At 43.1% G+C, this 20,811-nt stretch overlaps 1 protein-coding gene across 1 annotated transcript in view; it reads right to left on the reverse strand.

The window, feature by feature from the left end:
• Positions 1-18,613: 18,613 nt before the first annotated feature.
• Positions 18,614-20,811, reverse strand: part of LOC117730833 (beta-1,3-galactosyltransferase 2-like) — a 3,857-nt gene continuing 1,659 nt past the window's right edge. The window contains exon 2 of the mRNA XM_034532833.1: positions 18,614-20,811. This exon is cut by the window's right edge and continues 354 nt beyond it. Within this exon, the coding sequence (XP_034388724.1) occupies positions 20,049-20,811 (763 nt within the window). The 3' untranslated portion in view covers positions 18,614-20,048.

Genomic DNA, 20,811 nt, shown 5'->3' on the forward strand with positions numbered 1-20,811 from the left:
CCTCCCCCATCCCTCTGTAGCTGGGGGGAAGTGTCCATGTGTAGTGCAGCAGAAACCTGAACCCTGCGGAACCGAAGGCTGCGAGGACTCGTTATTTAAACTGTGTAACGAATAGTTCTGTTTTATGCTCTCATGTGTTCCGATGATCAATGTTTCTGTATAGATGTATGATACCAGGCCTCTTTGTTTGAGCCTCCAGGCTTCCTTTGGTAGGCTTTAACCTCACACCGCTATGTATTGTGGGTAATTCCCTCAGAAAAAGTGTGGACTTATGGAAAACTTTGACAAACAGCTCAAAACAACCAGAGGAGTCGCCCCCTGGTGGTCAGGAGAGAGAATGCAGCTTAAACACATGAAGCATAGACTTCTATACAACCAGAGGAGTCGCCCCCTGGTGGTCAGGAGAGAGAATGCAGCTTTAACACATGAAGCATAGACTTCTATACAACCAGAGGAGTCGCCCCCCTGGTGGTCAGGAGAGATAATGCAGCTTTAACACATGAAGCGTAGACTTCTATACAACCAGAGGAGTCGCCCCCTGGTGGTCAGGAGAGAGAATGCAGCTTTAACACATGAAGCGTAGACTTCTATACAACCAGAGGAGTCGCCCCCCTGATGGTCAGGAGAGAGAATGCAGCTTAAACACATGAAGCATAGACTTCTATACAACCAGAGGAGTCGCCCCCTGGTGGTCAGGAGAGAGAATGCAGCTTTAACAGATGAAGCATAGACTTCTATACAACCAGAGGAGTCGCCCCCTGGTGGTCAGGAGAGAGAATGCAGCTTTAACACATGAAGCATAGACTTCTATACAACCAGAGGAGTCGCCCCTGGTGGTCAGGAGAGAGAATGCAGCTTTAACACATGAAGCATAGACTTCTATACAACCAGAGGAGTCGCCCCCTGGTGGTCAGGAGAGAGAATGCAGCTTTAACACATGAAGCATAGACTTCTATACAACCAGAGGAGTCGCCCCCCCTCATTTAGTTCGTACGTCCTCTGGTGTCACACTGAGCGTGCTCACAGCTGATTTTTATAAATTATTGGTTATTACTGTACAAAGGCCCCTTAAACCCACCAAATGACCCCACACATGAAAGGACTCATTGAAGGATGATTGTTCACCACTAGATGTCCCACTGACTGACTTTAGGTCCTCATGAATTAATAACTGATATCTGTTTCATGTCCATGATAAAAAACAGTTTGTCCACAGTACAGATTAAACAAAGGACTCTCTGTTATATACAACAGATACACAGCTCTACTCTTTACATACACGCTTGTTACTTTAATAACATACTTGTTTTAACGTTTTTTATCATATTTTATCGTAAACATTTTTTTTAATGATGTCTTTTACTATTGCTCTGTGTTTATTGTCACGCACCAACCACCGAGCCACATTCCTTGTATGTGAACAATAAAAATGTTTCTGATTCTGCTTCTAAAAACAGAAAAGAAGCATTTTGTGAACAAATATGAACAAATTAAATAATGTATAATGTACACAATAACCAAGACAAGGCAACCAAATAGTTGGGAGGAGTCACAGGTGGTTTCTGAGACAGACGTGCAAAAGGCCCACAATCCCTTTGGACCCACACAGCCTCTTTGATCGTGTTGTGTCTCTCTGTAGTTGTTTGTCTCTCTGTAGTTGTTTTGTGTCTCTCTGTAGTTGTTTTGTGTCTCTCTGTAGTTGTTTTATGTCTCTCTGTAGTTGTATTATGTCTCTCTGTAGTTGTGTTGTGTCTCTTTGTGGTTGTTTTGTGTCTCTGTCTCTTTGTAGTTGTTTTGCGTCTCTTTGTAGTTGTGTTGTGTCTCTTTGTAGTCGTTTAATGTCTCTCTGTAGTTGTTTTATGTTTTTTTTTTGTTGTGTTGTGTCTCTTTGTAGTTGTTTTATGTCTCTCTGTAGTTGTTTTGTGTCTCTCTGTAGTTGTTTTGTATCTCTCTGTAGTTGTGTTGTGTCTCTTTGTGGTTGTTTTGTGTCTCTGTCTCTTTGTAGTTGTTTTGTGTCTCTTTGTAGTTGTTTAGTGTCTCTTTGTTGTTGTGTCTCTTTGTAGTTGTTTTGTGTCTCTCTGTAGTTGTGTTGTGTCTCTTTGTAGTCGTTTTATATCTCTCTGTAGTTGTGTTGTGTCTCTGTGTAGTTGTTTTATGTCTCTTTGTAGTTGTGTTGTGTCTCTTTGTAGTCGTTTAATGTCTCTCTGTAGTTGTTTTATGTTTTTTTGTTGTTGTGTTGTGTCTCTTTCTAGTTTTGTTGTGTCTGTCTGTAGTTGTTTTATGTCTCTTTGTAGTTGTTTTGTGTCTCTCTGTAGTTGTTTTATGTCTCTTTGTAGTTGTTTTGTGTCTCTTTGTAGTTGTGTCTCTTTGTAGTCATTTAATGTCTCTCTGTAGTTGTTTTATGTCTCTCTGTAGTTGTATTGTGTCTCTCTGTAGTTGTGTTGTGTCTCTTTGTAGTTGTTTTGTGTCTCTGTTTCTTTGTAGTTGTTTTGTGTCTCTTTGTAGTTGTTTTGTGGTCTCTTTGTGGTTGTATTGTTCTCTCTGTAGTTGTTTTGTGTCTCTTTGTGGTTGTTTTGTGTCTCTGTCTCTTTGTAGTTGTTTTGTGTCCCTTTGTAGTTGTGTTATGTATCTTTGTAGTTGTTTGTAGCCTCTAGGCCTGGTCAGTAACCATCAGTGGTACTAGTGTCGTGGATAAGTGACAACGTGCTGTAAAAACAAGGGATTGGCTGCTGCTGCTCTGGTTGCCACGGACACACCTTGACTCTCCTGTTCCCGCAGGTGTCCCACAAAACTCCCTTACTGATTAACCTCCAAATAGATTATCAACCTTGGAGACACAGAGCCGGGAGGCGTTTCTTTGACGAGCAGCTATTCAAGTGTGACAAGGACAAACGCAGCTTTGCTACAAGGCGTAGTTCAAACATGGTGACGGTGCGAGGACAATGTGTTCCTGACACTTGTGTCCTTGATTGCAACATGACATCCTGTCCTCGAACGTCACCAACAATAGAGGTGGAACCATATGCAAACATATGAGCAGTGCTAAAGAAGCAACCCTGTATCCCAAAGATTACGTTCCCCCAGAAGTAAAATGTCATTTACAATAACGTTTGAAACGACTGAAACATATTTTGTTTTCGACGTATTACAAATACGTTTCTAATCAACGTATCTTTACCGTTTGTTTTCTCGCTTTCCTACAATGCTGTTATTAATTATATAACGGTCGCACGTTGCAGATATATTTATTTGCTTGTTTATTTGGGAATACTTGTCAAAACAGCACTGTGTCAAATATTTTATCAGAAATAAAAACGAATGGGTGGTGTGGGTAGCTGCCACTTCATCATCGAAATAAAATACACCATTTATGAATAGGTCAAATATACTTTTATATTGCATGACACTATGACTATTTGATTTAAATGGCAAAGAATGTGCAAGTCTGTAACCGCATAATCAAGTTCATGATCATCTGAAGAGTGGCATCAGGGGTCAGAGGGTCCAATCCCACACCTCGTCCTCTCCCTGTAGGGCAGGTCCATCAAAACCATCCTGCATGTAAAAGCATTATTATCATGGTTTTAAATTCATACTGTCTTTATGGGATGACAGCATTGTCATGTTTGAAAAGTATACCCTGCAGGTAATTAATTTGTGTGTGTATATATATATATATATGTATATATATATATATATATATATATATATATATATATATATATATATATATATATATATATATATATATAGGGAATACAATCATATCTTATACAGGGACATTTCTAATCCATTAATACAAATTCCCATCAATATTTCAAATGGATTATCAAGAATATGATAAAAATAGGATATTTTAAGTTATAAATGTGGCATTGCTATATGGCATATCTTTAATGTTTGCATGGAAAGAAAATACCTTTCACCAACTTTACTTATTCTACTCAAAACAACTGAAGCCAGTGTATTTCTAAAAAGAAGTATGCATATAGTATAATAACCTGTAAGTGCTGAAGAGCTCTTTGTGTTTCTCCATCTTCTGGAGGACACGTTCAAAGGACCTCCTAAACGGGAAACATCACATTGACAGACACTGGCTTATGCACGCTCACGTTGTTCTATACGTGATCATTAAATAACTTTGCATTGAAATAAATCACCATCAAATACATCAACTCATGTCAAATAAGGACCATGGGCCTGTATGTTTGTTAAATACATACTGTGTGTATCCAGGTTCTCCTCCACCTGCAGGTTCTCTCTTTGCAGTGGTTCCTCATCTCCAAGTCGAGACAACAGCATTTCTTTACTCAAGAGGGACTTTGGATGCTGTAACAAAGTGACAATCTTGAATTTCAGTAATAAAAACAAACTTCAATAAATGTTAACTGAACACTTCTATTACTCCTGAAAGACAATAGACAACATGACAAAGGGTACAAAAGTCAGACTATAACAGTATTGGAACAGCAAAGATGTAAAAGAATACACACAATAGATATAAAATGCAATATAAAAATGCTGTCGGCCCTGTGGGGTCGGCACTGTGGGGTCGGCACTGTGGGGTCGGCCCTGTGGGGTCGGCCCTGTGGGTCCTGGCAGTTGATGGACTTTGGAACTTATTATAAACACTCAGTTGTCAATTAACACAATTTCCATTATTTTTAAATGACCATCTCGGGCATGGGAGGAGTTCGGGGAGGCCATGGAGAAGGACTTTCGGTTGGCCTCAAGGAAGTTCTGGCAAACCATCCGACTGCTCAGGAAGGGAAAGCAGGGTCTACCCCAGGCTGTTCTCAGCAGGGGGGGGGAACTGCTGACCCGGACTGGGGACATCGTCGGGCGGTGGAAAGAGCACTTTGAGGAACTCCTAAACCCGGCCAACATGTCCCCCGGAGAGGGGGCAGCGCCGGAAGACTTTGGGGTGGTTTCACCCATATCCCTGGCAGAGGTCGCTAAGGTAGTCTAAAAGCTCCTTGGTGGCAAGGCGCCAGGGGTGGATGAGATCCGCCCTGAGATGCTGAAAGCGCTGGACATTGTTGGGCTGTCTTGGTTGACACGCCTTTTCAGTGTCGCATGGGGGTCGGGAACAGTGCCCATGGACTGGCAGACCGGGGTGGTGGTTCCCATCTTCAAGAAGGGGGACCGGAGAGTGTGCTCGAACTATCGTGGTATCACACTGCTCAGCTTCCCGGGAAAAGCTTATGCCAGGGTGCTGGAGAGGAGGCTCCGACCGCTTGTCGAACCTCAGATTCAGGACGAACAGTGCGGATTCCGTCCCGGTCGTGGAACAGTGGACCAGCTCTTTACCCTCGCAAGATTACTGGAGGGGTCCTGGGAGTTTGCCCAACCAGTTTACATGTGCTTTGTAGACCTGGAGAAGGCTTTCGACCGGGTCCCTCGGGGGTTTTTGTGGGGGGTGCTGCGGGAGTATGGGGTGCCGGACCAGTTGGCACGGGCCATCCGGTCTCTGTACGCCTGCAGTAGGAGCTGTGTTCGTCTCCTCGGTAGTAAGTCAGACACGTTCCCGGTGGGTGTTGGCCTCCGCCAGGGCTGCCCTTTATCACCGGTCCTGTTCGTGACCTTCATGGACAGGATATCTAGGCGCAGCCAGGGGGCGGAGAGGATCCGGTTCGGGAGTCTCGGGATCGCCTCTCTGCTGTTTGCGGATGATGTGGTCCTGTTTGCCTCCTCGGACCGTGACCTCCAGCATTCACTGGGGCGTTTTGCAGCCGAGTGCGAAGCGGCAGGGATGAGAGTTAGCACCTCCAAATCTGAGGCCATGGTGCTCTGCCAGAAACCGGCGGATTGCTCCCTCCAGGTGGGGGCAAACTGCCTACCCCAAGCGAAGGAGTTCAAGTATCTCGGGGTCTTATTCACGAGTGAGGGTAAGGTGGAGCGGGAGATCGACAGGCGGATCGGTGCGGCTGCAGCAGTAAAACAGGCGCTGTACCGGTCCGTCTTAGTGAAGAGGGAGCTGAGCCGGAAGGCAAAGCTCTCCATTTACTGGTCGGTCTACGTTCCAACCCTCACCTATGGTCACGAACTCTGGGTCGTGACCGAAAGAACGAGATCTCGGATACAAGCGGCCGAAATGAGCTTCCTCCGTAGGGTGGCCGGGCTCAGCCTTAGAGATAGGGTAAGGAGCTCGGACATCAGGGGGGAGCTCGGAGTCGAGTCGCTGCTCCTTCGTGTCCAAAGGAGTCAGCTGAGGTGGTTCATCTAGTCAGGATGCCTCCTGGACGCCTCCCATTAGAGGTTTTCCGGGCACGTCCAACTGGTAGGAGGCCCCGGGGAAGACCGAGGACACGCTGGAGGGATTATATCTCCCGGCTGGCCTTGGAACGCCTCGGGATCCCCCAGAATGAGCTGGAAAGTGTTGCGGGTGAGAGGGAAGCCTGGGTCGGCCTGCTGAACCTGCTGCCACCGCGGAAAGGTCTCAACCTGCAAAGGGACATAGGTCAGGATGAACATTGTACATGGATGTTGCGTTGAAATATTGACCTTTGAACCTTGACCTTTGTGCATAGCCAAAGGCTTATAAATCAGCAGCAAAATGGACTACAGACATGGATCCAACTGTTATAGAGAACTATTGACCTCAGCTGTGTATGGACAACACCTGGGGGTGCAGACCATTATGGTCAAGCTATGGTTGAAGTAAATATTCATCCATTTAACAATTATATATTTGAATTGCACAAATGTGTTTATTACCCCTTTAAACTCATCTGTGTATTCTCAATTCAGTATTTACAACTTCCAATTTTAGGAAATAGACTATTTAGTAAAAAACTACAATTCCCTAGAGTTGCACATTGCATCTCGTTACAATCAACTCCATAGTTGTAGTTCAACTGGTTTTATAAAAATACCGCGTGGACCGGATCCGTCTCATGTGTGGGTATTGTGGGTAATGTAGTCTTCTTATCCAAACATGACGAAAACTGCTTTATTTCCATAATATGACGAATGATTGAACGTTAACCTATAATATTGTTAAGTTATCAAGGATGCTTTCGTGTTTTAGTGTCGAGTAATGATGTGGTGACACGACGCACAGACAATGATTCACATGAACCCACGTTGGTTCAAGACCAGAACAAGAACAGCAGGAACGGAGAGAAAGCGTTGCGTTCCATTCTTGAGACCTGAAATAATAACTAACAAGCTAAAGGTTGTCTACATTGAACACATGTCATACAAATCAAAATGCACATGTCCAACAAACTATAATAAAAATATTGCATTTGGCATAGGAAAAAAGCAAATTACATTTTAGTTCTGGGGGAACGTGATCTTTGGGATACAAGGTTGGAAAAAAGGTTACGGCTCAGGTCCGAGCCAATCAGAGGTAGGATCAAATATCGCGGGATTTCTACATTCATCACTTTGGTGCTGTGCAATTCTGGAGCGGACTTAAAGCCCCAAACTCCACTTCATTGGTATTTAATAGACAATAGGTCACACACATGAGCACCATGTGTGGTGTAAGGGCATTAAAAGTCAGGATCACATACATTTACTGAACTTTCTCTAAACTATATTTGATCCATATTTGGTTCATGCCTTAATACAGAAGTTGTATTTAAGATGATGGGGTTACTGTACATTTAACGTCATCTGTCAATAGAAATTGATGGTACACTATCCAAAGATACTAACAATATTATAGGCTAAACTACAATACCTCGGCTAACAATGGACAATCTCCATGTTTCACGATATACTCTGACAGACTCATGTCAATAACAACTGTTTACTTCATCCTTTTGCAGACAAGGTGACACACAACGTAAAAAGATGTGTCATGCAAAGACAATATTCAAAGAGTCCTGAACTGTGAGACCAACAGCCACAAAGGACCGACTGTAATAACAAGGAGAGGAAGAAGTTTGCAGCTGAGGAAAAGGAGTGGAGAGAAAGAGTAAACAAAGGCAATGCCACACCAAGTACACACAGTAACACATTAGAACTACTACAGACAGGATTTATGCTTGGAACACTCACCTGTTTCATCATCCATCCATCCATCCATTTTCAATATCGCTTATCCTCATTAGGGTCGCGGGGCGCTGGAGCCTATCCCAGCTGACATAGGGCGAAGGCAGGGGACACCCTGGACAGGCCGCCAGTCCATCGAGGGCACATGTAGGGACATACAAGCATTCACTCTCACATTCACACCTATGGGACATTTAGAGATCAATTAACCTGCAGCATGTCTTTGGACTGTGGGAGGAAGCCGGAGAGCCCGGAGAGAACCCACGCTGCCACGGGGAGAACATGCAAACTCCACACAGAAGGACCGCTCCGACCGGGAATCGAACCCGCGACCCTCTTGCTGTGAGGCGACAGTGCTAGCCACTACACCACCGTGCAGCACCTGTTTCATCAATCAAGGAATAATAGGCATTGCTCAATAATGTGACTTACAATAAATCATTTTGATTCTGAAGTAATTTTGTTTTTGATTTTGAGCCGGTTTGTATGTTTAACACATTTATATCATATTGAATGGCCTTAAAATCAACTTGACGGCATATTGAAAGTGACATTGACAGTGTAATCTAGTTAAATATAATAATACATAATACAATTACTACAATATACTATCTATTTAATTGTGTTGGTTCTTTTCTGCATTGACTTATTTCACTTTCATGCATTGGGGAACGTTCCTCTTCTGCTTTTGGGGAACAAACACAAATGAAGCTGGATGCCAGACTGGAGGAGAACCTCAAAGATGTGAGAACTTCAGTCACTGTATTGATGACGTAATGGAATGTTTCAAGACTAATGTCTATTTATTTGTTTGAAAATCTAATATTTGATATAATTATGTTGTCCTTATTACAGTGCACTTCCTAAGGCTACATTCAGAAACCAGAGGGAACAAGGTACACGTTTGACTATAACCTGTAATGTTGGACTCTTTTAGAAGCCTTGGCGTAATCAGGAATGAACTTGTTAATAAGGAGGATCTGATCATCGTAATGAAGTCAGTTCCTTTCATTTGTGCATTTCTTTTCATTGAAGCGTCCACAGAAACTGACAATGTGGTGCTTGATCTCTACAAATACAGAGAAATCAGGAGAGAAAGGTACTTCCTGTTGGCACTGACGCAACAATGAATTCAAAACTAACATATTTTAGATTATAATCATATTGGAGGACAAGCAGGAAGAGAACAAGAAGGACAAGCCAGGAAGAGAACAAGAAGGACAAGCCAGGAAGAGAACAAGAAGGACAAGCCAGGAAGAGAACAAGAAGGACAAGCCAAGCCAGGAAGAGAACAAGAAGGACAAGCCAGGAAGAGAACAAGAAGGACAAGCCAGTGAGAGAACAAGAAGGACAAGCCAGTGAGAGAACAAGAAGGACAAGCCAGGAAGAGAACAAGAAGGACAAGCCAGTGAGAGAACAAGAAGGACAAGCCAGTGAGAGAACAAGAAGGACAAGCCAGGAAGAGAACAAGAAGGACAAGCCAGGAAGAGAACAAGAAGGACAAGCCAGGAAGAGAACAAGAAGGACAAGCCAAGCCAGGAAGAGAACAAGAAGGACAAGCCAGGAAGAGAACAAGAAGGACAAGCCAGTGAGAGAACAAGAAGGACAAGCCAGTGAGAGAACAAGAAGGACAAGCCAGGAAGAGAACAAGAAGGACAAGCCAGTGAGAGAACAAGAAGGACAAGCCAGTGAGAGAACAAGAAGGACAAGCCAGTGAGAGAACAAGAAGGACAAGCCAGGAAGAGAACAAGAAGGACAAGCCAGTGAGAGAACAAGAAGGACAAGCCAGTGAGAGAACAAGAAGGACAAGCCAGGAAGAGAACAAGAAGGACAAGCCAGGAAGAGAACAAGAAGGACAAGCCAGGAAGAGAACAAGAAGGACAAGCCAGGAAGAGAACAAGAAGGACAAGCCAGTGAGAGAACAAGAAGGACAAGCCAGTGAGAGAACAAGAAGGACAAGCCAGTGAGAGAACAAGAAGGACAAGCCAGGAAGAGAACAAGAAGGACAAGCCAGGAAGAGAACAAGAAGGACAAGCCAGGAAGAGAACAAGAAGGCACTTCTGTGGAAGAACCTGGACTAGGTGTGTTCTGCCATTTGTAAATAAAGTTTAAAACAGATACTATGGTATTAACTATGCACATGTTTTTCTAAGCTGTTGTTGAAATTGAATCCTTGTGGATTTAAAATATGTCAGAAAAAGATTTGCATTAAGAATGTTTGTTCTTAAAATGTTACCTGTTTGTATACACGCAAAGACAACTTGGATATAGCAGTTTAAAAGTTGTTAAAATCCATTGATATAATTTTGAATAATTTTTAAAGATGGAGTTACATTAATTAAATGAAGCATTCAGCATATTACTCTACACAAGTTGTTCCCTTTAGGTGTATTTGTCACTGAAGGCAAACTTCAAAATTACGTTTTGAAAATTGTAGTTGTTACTGTTTCGCAATAATTCCACAAGGGCTGCCAGACCCAAAAATATAACAATTTATTCCTTCATAGCTAAGATGTGTAACAGTGATACTGCAATACTCTGTATACAATAACTTCAACACAAAGGAACAAGTAATGGGATTATCCATCTCACTTATACAACAAAGTGTCCCAATGTTGAGTCTACGGGGGAAACATGTGAAGAATGTAAACAAAGATCCACGACAGGGTCCTTTCTCTTTTCCAAGATTATTCGAAAGTCAGAAGACAAAGTAAGTGTCATGGTTCATTATCAAGCATACATTGTATGTAAATATGGGGCAAAGACTAAATATCATGCAAAAGGCCAACAATCACCTGCACATTGTGTTGTATTACAGGCACCCTGCAGAACATGGTCAATATCCAATAATGTTCTACTTGTGTGGTGAGAGGAAGGATTTGGTCAATAACCCAGAATGAATGGTGTTGGACAGGCTGCCATTACACATGTACAGGCTGCTATTACACATGTACAGGCTGCTATTACACATGTACAGGCTGCTATTACACATGGACAGGCTGCTATTACACATGGACAGGCTGCTATTACACATGTACAGGCTGCTATTACACATGGACAGGCTGCCATTACACATGTACAGGCTGTATTATACATTTACAGGCTGCCATTACACATGTACAGGCTGTATTATACATTTACAGGCTGCCATTACACATGTACAGGCTGTATTACACATGGACAGGCTGCTATTACACATGTACAGGCTGCTATTACACATGTACAGGCTGTATTATACATTTACAGGCTGCCATTACACATGTACAGGCTGTATTACACATGGACAGGCTGTATTACACATGTACAGGCTGCTATTACACATGTACAGGCTGCCATTACACATGTACAGGCTGTATTATACATTTACAGGCTGCCATTACACATGTACAGGCTGTATTACACATGGACAGGCTGTATTACACATGTACAGGCTGTATTATACATTTACAGGCTGCCATTACACATGTACAGGCTGCTATTACACATGGACAGGCTGCTATTACACATGGACAGGCTGCTATTACACATGGACAGGCTGTATTACACATGTACAGGATGCATTACACATGTACAGGCTGTATTACACATGGACAGGCTGTATTACACATGTACAGGCTGTATTATACATTTACAGGCTGCCATTACACATGGACAGGCTGTATTACACATGTACAGGCTGCCATTACACATGTACAGGCTGCTATTACACATGTACAGGCTGTATTACACATTTACAGGCTGTATTACACATGTACAGGCTGTATTACACATGGACAGGCTGTATTACACATGGACAGTCTGTATTACACATGTACAGGCTGTATTACACATGTACAGGCTGTATTACACATGGACAGGCTGTATTACACATGGACAGGCTGTATTATACATTTACAGGCTGCCATTACACATGTACAGGCTGCTATTACACATGTACAGGCTGTATTACACATTTACAGGCTGTATTACACATGTACAGGCTGTATTACACATGTACAGGCTGTATTACACATGTACAGGCTGTATTACACATGTACAGGCTGCCATTACACATGTACAGGCTGCCATTACACATGTACAGGCTGTATTACACATGGACAGGCTGTATTACACATGTACAGGCTGTATTACACATGGGCAGGCTGTCATTACACATGTACAGGCTGTATTACACATGGACAGGCTGTATTACACATGTACAGGCTGTATTACACATGGACAGGCTGTATTACACATGTACAGGCTGTATTACACATGTACAGGCTGTATTACACATGGGCAGGCTGCCATTACACATGTACAGGCTGTATTACACATGTACAGGCTGTATTACACATGGACAGGCTGCCATTACACATGGACAGGCTGTATTACACATGTACAGGCTGTATTACACATTTACAGGCTGTAGTACACATGGACAGGCTGTATTACACATGTACAGGCTGTATTACACATGGACAGGCTGTATTACACATGGACAGGCTGCCATTACACATGTACAGGCTGTATTACACATGTACAGGCTGCCATTACACATGGACAGGCTGTATTACACATGTACAGGCTGTATTACACATGTACAGGCTGTATTACACATGTACAGGCTGTATTACACATGTACAGGCTGTATTACACATTTACAGGCTGTATTACACATGGACAGGCTGTATTACACATGTACAGGCTGTATTACACATTTACAAGCTGTATTACACATGGACAGGCTGTATTACACATGTACAGGCTGTATTACACATGGACAGGCTGTATTACACATGTACAGGCTGCTATTACACATGTACAGGCTGTATTACACATGTACAGGCTGTATTACACATTTACAGGCTGTATTACACATGGACAGGCTGTATTACACATGTACAGGCTGTATTACACATTTACAAGCTGTATTACACATGGACAGGCTGTATTACACATGTACAGGCTGTATTACACATGGACAGGCTGTATTACACATGTACAGGCTGTATTACACATGTACAGGCTGCCATTACACATGTGCAGGCTGTATTACACATGTACAGGCTGTATTACACATGTACAGGCTGCCATTACACATGGACAGGCTGCATTACACATGTACAGGCTGCATTACACATGTACAGGCTGTATTACACATGTACAGGCTGTATTACACATGTACAGGCTGTATTACACATGGACAGGCTGTATTACACATGGACAGGCTGTATTACACATGGACAGGCTGTATTACACATGTACAGGCTGTATTACACATGGACAGGCTGTATTACACATGGACAGGCTGTATTACACATGGACAGGCTGTATTACACATGTACAACCATTCATACTGGAAGCAGGAGGCCAAGTTCACAAAGCAAAGCACTTTACTCTCACAGGTTATTTTGTAGTGTGAGTGCGCGGTAAAGAAACATAAAGTAATAGACAAGATCCGAGACCAACTTAAAATTGGAAGACATAAATGCTTGAGAGAGTACAGAAACCCACTCACTGCTTTGGCCACACCCTCCACCTTGTTCTTACATATGGCATTGACATTGAACATTTGGAGGTCTTCCCACAGAACCCTCTTCTGTCAGACCATTACCTCATAACTTTTGAGTTTATACTCCCGGAGTATACACCGTTAGTCCAAAGTTTCTACACCAGATGTCTAACTGACAGTGCTGTAGTTACATTTAAAGAAGCGATTCCTTCTGCATTTGATTCAATACCACGTCTCAATGTGACGGAGGACTCCTGTGCTAACTTTAGTCCGTCCCAGATTGATCATCTTGTCGATAGTGCTACAGGCTCACTGAGAATGACACTAGACTTGATAGCCCCACTGAAGAAGAAGACAGTGAGGCAAAGGAGGTTTGCTCCCTGATAGAACCCTCAGACCCGCGACCTAAAGCAAACATCACGAAAGCTTTAAAGCATATGGCGTTCCACCAATCTGGAAGAATCACGCTTAGTTTGGCGAGACAGCCTTAAAACATATAAAAAGGCTCTCCGTAATGCCAGAGCAGCCTATTACTCATCAGTAATAGAGAAAAATAAGAACAACCCCAGGGTTCTCTTTAGCACTGTAGCCAGGCTGACAGAGAGTCACAGCTCTGTGGAGCCGTGTATTCCTATAGACCTCAGTAGTAATGACTTCATGAACTTCTTCAATGAAAAGATTTGAACTATTAGAGGCAAGATTGATGCTCTCTTGCCCTTAACTACTACCGATCTGTCATCAAGAGGAGTGGCCTTGGAAACGGCTGTATGCCCTGGTGTATATTTGGATAGCTTTTCTCCCATTAACCTAGACCAATTGTCCTCAACGGTTTCTACTTCTAAACCGTCTACCTGTCTCTTAGACCCCATCCCAACGAGGCTGCTTAAAGCCGTGTTGCCTTTAATTGGCACCTCTCTGTTGGATATTGTTAATGTGTCTTTGCTAACAGGCCATGTACCACATTCCTTCAAAGTAGCTGTAATTAAACCTCTCCTGAAGAAGCCCACTCTTAATCCAGAGGTGTTGGCTAACTACAGACCGATCTCTAACCTTCCCTTCCTCTCTAAGATCCTGGAGAAAGTAGGACTCATCTCTGTACTGGTCTTATTAGACCTTAGTGCTGATAAAGGACTCATCTCCGTACTGGTCTTGTTAGACCTTAGTGCTGATAAAGGACTCATCTCTGTACTGGTCTTGTTAGACCTTAGTGCTGATAAAGGACTCATCTCTGTACTGGTCTTGTTAGACCTTAATGCTGATAAATGACTCATCTCTGTACTGGTCTTGTTAGACCTTAGTGCTGATAAAGGACTCATCTCTGTACTGGTATTATTAGACCTTAGTGCTGATAAAGGACTCATCTCCGTACTGGTATTATTAGACCTTAGTGCTGATAAAGGACTCATCTCTGTACTGGTCTTGTTAGACCTTAGTGCTGATAAAGGACTCATCTCTGTACTGGTCTTGTTAGACCTTAGTGCTGATAAAGAACTCATCTCTGTACTGGTCTTGTTAGACCTTAGTACTGATAAAGGACTCATCTCTGTACTGGTATTATTAGACCTTAGTGCTGATAAAGGACTCATCTCTGTACTGGTCTTGTTAGACCTTAGTGCTGATAAAGGACTCATCTCCGTACTGGTATTATTAGACCTTAGTGCTGATAAAGGACTCATCTCTGTACTGGTATTATTAGACCTTAGTGCTGATAAAGGACTCATCTCTGTACTGGTCTTGTTAGACCTTAGTGCTGATAAAGGACTCATCTCCGTACTGGTATTATTAGACCTTAGTGCTGATAAAGGACTCATCTCTGTACTGGTCTTGTTAGACCTTAGTGCTGATAAAGGACTCATCTCTTTACTGGTCTTGTTAGACCATAGTGCTGATAAAGGACTGATCTCTGTACTGGTCTTGTTAGACCTTAGTGCTGATAAAGGACTCATCTCTGTACTGGTATTATTAGACCTTAGTGCTGATAAAGGACTCATCTCCGTACTGGTCTTGTTAGACCTTAGTGCTGATAAAGGACTCATCTCCGTACTGGTCTTGTTAGACCTTAGTGCTGCGTTCGACACCATTGATCATGACATCCTATTACAGAGACTGGATCAGTCGATTGGCATTTCAGGTACCGCACTAAGTTGGTTTAAATCCTATTCATCAGATCGATCTCAATTTGTATTTGTAAACGATGAAGCCTCAATGACCACCAACGTTAATCACGGAGTTCCACAAGGTTCTGTGCTTAGACCAATTTTATTTACCTTATATATGCTTCCTTTGGGCAATATTATCAGGAAACACTGCATAAACTTTCATTGCTATGCAGACGATACTCAATTATATCTATGGATCAAACCAGAGGAGACCAACCAGCTCGCTAAAATTCAAGAATGTCTTAAAGACATAAAAACATGGATGACCTGCAACTTCCTGATGTTAAACTCAGACAAAACTGAAGTTATTTTACTGGCCCTGAACACCTCAGAGATCAATTATCTGGTGATGTGGTTTCTGTAGATGGCATTGCCCTGGCATCCATCACCACTGTAAAGAATCTCTAGTTATCTTTGACCCAGACTTGTCCTTTAACTCCCACGTTAAGCAAATCTCAAGGATTGCATTTTTTCATCTACGTAACATTTCAAAAATCCGGCACATCTTGTCCCAAAAAGATGCAGAAAAGCTGGTTCACGCGTTTGTTACTTCCAGACTAGATTACTGCAACTCCTTATTATCAGGCTGCTCTAATAAGTCTCTTAAATCCCTCCAGTTGATCCAGAATGCTGCAGCTCGTGTACTCACAAAAACTAAGAAAAGAGATCACATGACTCCTGTATTAGCTGCTCTGCACTGGCTCCCTGTAAAATCAAGAATCACATTTAAAATTCTTCTGCTCACCTACAAAGCCTTGATTGGTGATGCACCATCTTATCTTAAGGAGCTTGTAGTACCATATTGCCCCACTAGAGAGCTGCCCTCACTAAATTACATTACATGTCATTTAGCTGACGCTTTTATCCAAAGCGACTTACAATAAGTGCATTAAACCGTGAGTCCAAACTCAGAACAACAAGAATCAAGCAAGTACAATTTCTTCAATAAAGTCAAACTACAAAGTACTATCCGTAAGTGCCATTTAAGTGCTACTGAAGTGCTATCGGTAAGGGACATTTAAGTGATACTACGGCATTTAAGTGCTACCTATTCAAGGTACAGTCGAAAGAGATGTGTTTTTAGTTTGCGCCGGAAGATGTAGAGACTTTCTGCTGTCCTGATGTCAATGGGGAGCTCGTTCCACCAATGAGGAGCCAGCACAGCAAACAGTCGTGATTTAGCTCGAAGTGAAGGAGCTACAAGCAGATTGGCAGAAGCCGAGCGAAGTGAACGGGCTGGGGTGTGAGGTTAGACCATGTCCTGGGTGTGAGGTTAGACCATGTCCTGGATGTAGACTGGACCCGATCTGTTCGCAGCATGGTACGCAAGTACCAATGTTTTGAAGCGGATGCGGGCGGCCACCGGTAACCAGTGAAGGTCACGAAGAAGCGGAGGATTGTGGGTACATTTCGGTCGGTTGAAGACCAGTCGAGCAGCTGCATTCTGGATGAGCTGTAGAGGTCGAATGGCATTAGCAGGTAGACCTGCCAAGAGGGAGTTGCAATAGTCCAGCCGTGAGATGACCAGAGCCTGGACCAGAACCTGTGCCGCCTTCTGAGTGAGAAGAGGTCGGATTCTCCTGATGTTGTAAATGCGGGGCTACTTGTGGTTCCTAGAGTCCTAAAAAGTAGGATGGGAGCCAGAGCCTTCAGTTATCAAGCTCCTCTTTTATGGAACCAGCTTCCACTTTCAGTCCTGGAGGCAGACACAGTCACCTCATTCAAGAATAGACTTAAGACTTTCCTCTTTAATAGTGCTTATAGTTAGGGCTGAATCAGGTTTGCCCTGGTCCAGCCCCTTGATATGCTGCTATAGGCTTATAGGCTGCTGGGGGATGTTTTAGGATACACTGAGCACCTATCTCCTCTTCTCTCTCTCCTTATGGATGAATTTACATCTCTCCATTGCACCTTATTAACTCTGCTTCCTCCCCGGAGTCGTTGTGACTTCACGTCTCATAGGGTCCATTGGACCTGGAGGTGTCTGATGCTGGTGAGCCGGCCTCCCATTGGCCCTGCTGATGCCCCGCCCCCCCTCCTCTCTACCTCCTTCTGTTTCATGGATTGGAGTTCCATTCATACATTGTCATATTCATGTAATGTGTTTATGTAACTCTGTAACTCTGTTCATCTGGTCACATGACATCTATTCATCTGTCCATCCGGGGAGAGGGATCCTCCTCTGTTGCTCTCCTGAAGGTTTCTTCACTTTTTTCCCTGTCAAAGGTTATTTTTGGGGAGTTTTTCCTGATCCGATGTGAGGTCAAAGGTCAGGGATGTCGTATGTGTACAGATTGTAAAGCCCTCTGAGGGGAGTTTGTGATTTGTGGTATTGGGCTATACAAAATAAACTGAATTGAAAAAAAAAAATTGATGACAAACTGAGTGCCTGTGCAGGACTCTGTATGTCCACCCTGCTTCAGGTGGGATCATGTAACTATGAGTGTGGGACTTCTGACTGCAGGACCATAATAATAATGGTTTTAAATGTATTAGTTTAAACTCTTACTAGTGTTGATTCTTTATTTCCACTAGTAAAATGTGGTATTTGACAGGAATTCAAATAGATTCATACATAGTGATTCCTTCCAATAAATAAATATATATGATTCTCTATTCTTTTTATTAAGACAGGTTTTCAAAGACCATTTATTGTGGCGGGGCATTATGTAACCGGGAACATACCATTACTGTTTGTATCATTTGTGTCTTGTCCCCATCTCTTTAAACCAGTGAAGACATTCATGGGAGCCCCGTCCTGCCTTGAATCGCTTCAGCTACTGAGGTCAATTAATATGAATTAGGTCAATATAATACGTTGAATATAAAGCAGTAAGGGTCATTTTAGAGACCATTAGAAGGTCAGGGGTCAGTCTGCAGAGTAGTGTGTGTGTGTGTGTGGTCTTCCTGCTTTTTACAGGACTGGATGAAGAAGAAGATGGAGAAGTGTCACCCACCCAAACCACTAAATAAATGTGTAAATCTGTGTTCAGAATTTATTTAAATTTATTCCTTATAATTTGTGATTACAAATATTTAACACACAGTGCTGTTGTTAATGTACATTTTATGAATTAATAAAAGCACACGATTAAAACATGTATTTTTTTCTTTAGCTCTGATCTTGATAGAGAGTTCACGTTTATATTATATTGAGTGAATTTATGACACATCTCTAAAAACGTATACGCGATATAAATCATATTAATATTGCAACCCTTCATCAAAGCATCACACCCCCTACTTAACACCTGGGGAAGTGTTTCCTAAATTGTTCTAAAGTTGTTGAAATTGAAAACTGGTGGATTCCAAATATTTCAGCAATAAACTGTCAGTCAACCTGTGTTCTAGAATGAAGCTGTAGTTTCAATGCAGACACACGTGGGGGCGCTGTTCTGTCTGGTTAGTGAAGTCGTGCATTGTGTGCTCCTTTACATACAAGAGCGACGAAGAAGAAAACCAGGTGACGTACTTCCTGTCCTACATGAAAGTATTCCCAAATAAACAAGCAAATAAATATATCTGCAACGTGCGACAGTGTCGTGATCTATGCACCCGTTATCCAGTCTCTGGTGCATCAGATGGTTAACAGGTCAAAAGCTGCAAAAGGGAGCTTTTGCAAATCCCTTAAATACCAAACGCTGGCATGAGAACGTAGAATAAACGAAATTGGTTAGACATGAAACTCACCAAAACCCGTGTGATTAATTGGCCATTAACCTGCATAATGAGTCCAATGGAGTTGGCTGAAAATGAAACGCTAGCAGGATGGAAACCCCCATTCGTCTCAATGGGGGTTTCCCTACGAGCGTCCCTCATGTGACCTTCGACCTTATTACGTATGAGGTCACTTAGGAATCCCGTTGTATGAATCAGTTTATATGTGTAACCGCAATAAAACCGTTTCTGCTTCTGATTCTAAAGACAGAAAAGAAGCTCTTTGTCAGGACGACATCACAGACCGGCTCAGGGACTAGAACCAGACCACGGGCCCCACCTCTCCTACATGGAGATACATGTAGACTACAAAGAGACACAGGTAGACTACAATGAGACACAGAGCGACTACAAAGAGACACAGAGTGACTACAAAGAGCAAGACACACATACTTTAGAGTTGTTAAGCGTCCTCCAGTCAGAAGAAGAAACACTTTTAATCATTCACACTTCCACCAATAAATATTCCCGTCATTATTTCTGCAACTAAACAAAAGAGTTTTAAATACACACATGAACCATCTTGACCATTTCTACAGTGCAAATGTTCTGAGACCTTCAACTTCCTACCTCAGTGATCTCAAAACTTCATGTTAAGAAAATGGGGAAGATAAACCAGTCCAGTAGAAATCTGTGCGATCCTTCCAGTTCCACATAACTTCTCCGTCATTGTCCTAACAAGGCGGTCCTGGCTTCTTCAAGTCTTTCCAGTATTTCACCAACTCTTCTGAAGTCACAAGAATGTAGGTGATGATCTTGGAGTATTCGCAGCGGTCGTATCTTTGGTTGTAGGCCTTGAACTGAGAGGGATCTGGCGGAGACGCCGGCGCAAGTCCCAGCTCCTTCATGCACATTCCAATGTAAGCGTCCTCGATGTTAAAGGGCCTGATGGATTTTGAGGCCTCCACAAATTTCTCTGGAAGGTCGTTGGAGAAGATGTACCCCATGCCCAGCGTGTAGGTGGGGTATTGGGGATCCGGGTACATCTCCTCAGAGACATACCACTTGGAGTCCTTTGAACGGATGACCGGCCTGTTCCACATGAGCATCCCGGTCAGATAGTGCACCTTGGGGATGCCCGGCTTCTGGAGCATGGCCACTAAATTGTCGATGTTCAGGAACATGTCCGAGTCGATCTTCATGGCGTACGCTGCCGACATGCAGTGAGTGGCCAGCCAGTCCATGATCACCATGGTTTTGATGGTCAGATTGAGGTACGTGTCCATGAAGTCGCTCTGGATCAAGTCGCGGTGCTGGAGATTCTCCTGTCGGAGCTCCTCCTGGACATCAGCTACCCCAGAGAGGCCCAGCATGAACAAAGTAAGCACCACCTGGCCCTGAACCACGCTGTCTTGGGCCCACGTCTGCCGGATGGCGTCCCGAGCCGCCGCGTTATTTGGTGCCACTGGAACCATCAGGACCAGGAAAGGAGCCTCA

Source organism: Cyclopterus lumpus, chromosome 1 (assembly GCF_009769545.1).
Source record: "Cyclopterus lumpus isolate fCycLum1 chromosome 1, fCycLum1.pri, whole genome shotgun sequence".
Classification (NCBI taxonomy): Eukaryota; Metazoa; Chordata; class Actinopteri; order Perciformes; family Cyclopteridae; genus Cyclopterus; species Cyclopterus lumpus.